This window comes from Geospiza fortis, unplaced genomic scaffold, assembly GCF_000277835.1.
Source record: "Geospiza fortis unplaced genomic scaffold, GeoFor_1.0 scaffold333, whole genome shotgun sequence".
Classification (NCBI taxonomy): domain Eukaryota; kingdom Metazoa; phylum Chordata; class Aves; order Passeriformes; family Thraupidae; genus Geospiza; species Geospiza fortis.
The window spans coordinates 1,558,891-1,562,212 of NW_005054347.1; the positions used below are offsets into that span (position 1 = coordinate 1,558,891).

Consider the following 3,322-nt stretch of genomic DNA (forward strand, 5'->3'; position numbering starts at 1 on the left):
GCGGCCGTCCGCGTCCAGGCCGCGGGTGACGGCCCCTGCCAGGTAAGGGAGGGCTCCAGCCCCGCCTGCTCCCAAAGCTGCCGAGCCCGAGCTGTGCCCGCGTCCCTACCGCTCGTTGTTAACGCTCCCGTTCGCAGCTGGTTTTTCGGGAGCATACTCAACTTTTCTAAACTTTGGATAAAACGATCAAACTTTAGTTCAAGAAGTAGCAGGTGCGAGGTTGGACATGCGTTCATCCTTCAGGACATGTGCACAGTGCGTTTTCCCGTGGCCACATGGCTTTTTATCCACGGCAAGAGGAGGAGAGCGCTCCACACTATAGATTTCATACAGTTCCTCTGACCTTTCTTGACGTCTGCTGTTGGCCTCCTTCAGCAATAGGACACTAGGCTAAATAAAGTTTTGCACTGACCCATAACAGACATTCTCATGTCTGTGTCTGCTGTATCACATGAGATTCTCTTACATCACATGAGATCTATGTTGCAGGGCCAGTATAACAGGCCAATGAGTGTGCAATGTGTCCCTTGCGTCCCTGCAAAAGCACTCACTAAATAGATGGGCTGTGCTCAGTAGTTGTAACACACTTTTGGAAGCTCTCAGTGCACCTTTCCCTTCCTGCAGTTTTCTGTGTTCAGAGCAGAGGAGAAGAGCGGCTAGGAGCCGGCTGATGGCACACAAATGATTTCTGCATCCAGGTTTGGGTGCCCCTTTTTAGATTCTTTCATGTAGGGTGGTCTGACACTTTCAGTCAATGTGTTGATTGAACTCCAGCTGACATTTTTTCTGGGGTACAGCTACAAGCAGAGGTTGGCTCAACTACTGAATTCATGAGCTCGATTCCTAAAGAGAGGGGAGTGTAAAGACTCTGGCTGTGTAAATTCCCATAAAGCATAAAAAATCACTTCAAACTGCCCTTCCTATCCATGTTGAATATTGAGATGGCTATTCCATCATTTTCACAAATAAACACCTAATTATGTGAATTCATGTACATACTGTTAGCTTGAAACACAGGAATACAGAACTTATTCCTGGCCTTTCGAGAATAAATGGTCTCACTTTTCAGGAAGCTTGCTACTGGAAAATTTTGTTCATCAGTAGTAAAGAGGTATTTTGGCCTTACTTTTGTAATTTAATTTTAATAGACACACTTTTGAAAGGGGGAAAGCTGCAGTATATAGTTATGGTGACTAATTCTTACTCTCTTTGGTATTCTTGCATGTTTCTATGAACCATCTTTCCTTGTTTGTTTTCCTGTATCTGGTATAGAAAGTCTTCAGAACAGGTATAATATTTGCTTATTTGTGAACATAGTTGGAAAAAATATTTCCTCTCTCTTTTGTTCCATAGGTGAGCTTTAATCCTCAAGACAATACCCAGGTTTGTATCACTGGAAATGGCTTTTTTAAACTTTTCAAATACAGTGAAGGATATTTAAAGCAGATGAATTTACAAAGGGGAGAGCCAGAAAACTACTTGTGCCATGCCTGGCTGTCTGAGGAGGAAGTTATCTGTGGCACTGACACAGGCAAACTTAGCTTGTTTGAGACTGGAGAGCTTCACTGGGAGAAAAGTTTGGAGTACAGAAAACCACCCAGGAAACCAGAAGAAGATACAACAGAAGAATATGAGAGGTAAATCTATTCAATGCTATTAATAATAGTTCCATGCTTTTGCAGGCAGATTAGTTCCTTCCTTCCTGTCCAGTTTATGTTGTCAGTTGCTGCTTAGCATTTTTTGATTTGTGCTTCTTTATTTTTAAGTCTTTATGCATTTCCTAATTGCATTTCTGGTGTTTCTAGTGGAGTGACCTTTGAGGATACTGGTTTACAACAGCATTCTTTGCCTCAAATATCTGCAGTTGCAGCATATTCCAAAGGCTTTGCATGTTCACCTAGCCCAGGAGTTGTTCTTCTGTTTGAGAAGACCTGTGAAAAGGAGGCCTACGAGGAGAGACAAGAAGTCTGGGTAAGGAGGGAAAAAGCTTTTCCAAGCAATTATGCAGCAGAGCCCTGTTTAGAGAACTGTGAGTGTTTCTGATTTAGTTATGAATAATAATTTTTAGCACACTGCTAAACTGCATTGTAAGGATTAGCAAACTGTCCTGGTGATGTCAAATGGAGTTGCCAAAGATCACACTGAAAGTCACTGCCTGATGACCTTCTGCATGGAAGTTCTGTATGTTTCCTTCCCACATATAAAATGTGCTTTGAGGCTGCTAAACTTCATGAAACCTTTAAGAAACTTTTATTTGTGGACACTTTTAGGACTGAGAGATAGTTCACATCAGTTTTAAAGAACTTGGCTGCTTGTTTTTTCCAAGGAGAAGCTTTTCTCCCTCAGGTATTTATTAGAGCTGTCATGAGACCTATGCACTCTTAAATAATCCTTCTACCTGTTCTATAGCAAACTGTATGCACTGACCTACTGAAATCTCTGGATAAGAACATTTAACTCTAATGAACTGGTCAAGACTTCATACTCTCATTCTAAAAGGTCGGATCTTCCTGGTGCATGAGATTCTGTAATAAGACTTATCTACCTTAATGATACATTACAAAGAGCTGTTATTCTAATCACAATTTTTAGGCAGTTCTCATTCTGACACTTGCTAGGTTTTTTTTTACATTTTTCTTCTACCATTTTAATTCTTGTTTAGTGCAGTACTTCATATTACCGCTGAAATGTCTCCTGATACTTTATTTCAGCTGTAATGTTATGAATACCATTAGGTTGTCCTCTTGTCCTCTATTCCGTGCCTTGCAGTAGTTATGTGCTATTAAATATCCAAATTGTATTGCTGATATTATGTGTGTGCTTATTAGAGGAGCGTTACAGCAAAAGTTTGTGTGTGTGCATGCCTACTACCAAAACATGGAAACCTGGCACAACCCACAGGATGCCTTTCTTGTGCAGCTGCCTCAGGACCTGTTCAGCACCGAGCCAAAAAAGTCAAGCAGACAGGACATTACATCTATATGCTTCAGCCCCTCTGAAGAAATGATGGTTGTTAGCACAAATAAAAATCAGCTCTACATGTTTACTATGTTCTCCACCAAACTTATAAGGGTAAGTGCAGTTCAGTCACATTGCACAGCTCTCATGTCCAGTATTGCAATGATACAGGCTAGTCAGTGTTGTTTTCTGTGATGCATTCTCATTAAATCCTTTAAATGAACCTTTAAAGCTCAAGATGTGAAGTGCTCAGTGTGCTTCTCTGAGGGCAGTATTTCTGTAGCCCCTTGCTCAAGGCTCCCTCCCTGTGAGTACCTGATGCTATTCAGCAGAAGGATAGAGAACAGTTAAGACCATTAAAGAG

General features: G+C 41.4%; 1 protein-coding gene across 1 annotated transcript in view; it reads left to right on the forward strand.

Annotated features, from left to right (window-relative positions):
- Positions 1-11: 11 nt before the first annotated feature.
- Positions 12-3,322, forward strand: part of CFAP57 (cilia and flagella associated protein 57) — a 21,715-nt gene continuing 18,404 nt past the window's right edge. Inside the window, exons 1-4 of the mRNA XM_005423094.2 lie at positions 12-42; positions 1,354-1,637; positions 1,806-1,971; positions 2,920-3,072. Coding sequence (XP_005423151.1) covers positions 1,447-1,637; positions 1,806-1,971; positions 2,920-3,072 — 510 coding nt within the window. The 5' untranslated portion in view covers positions 12-42; positions 1,354-1,446. The remainder of the gene's footprint in view (positions 43-1,353; positions 1,638-1,805; positions 1,972-2,919; positions 3,073-3,322) is intronic.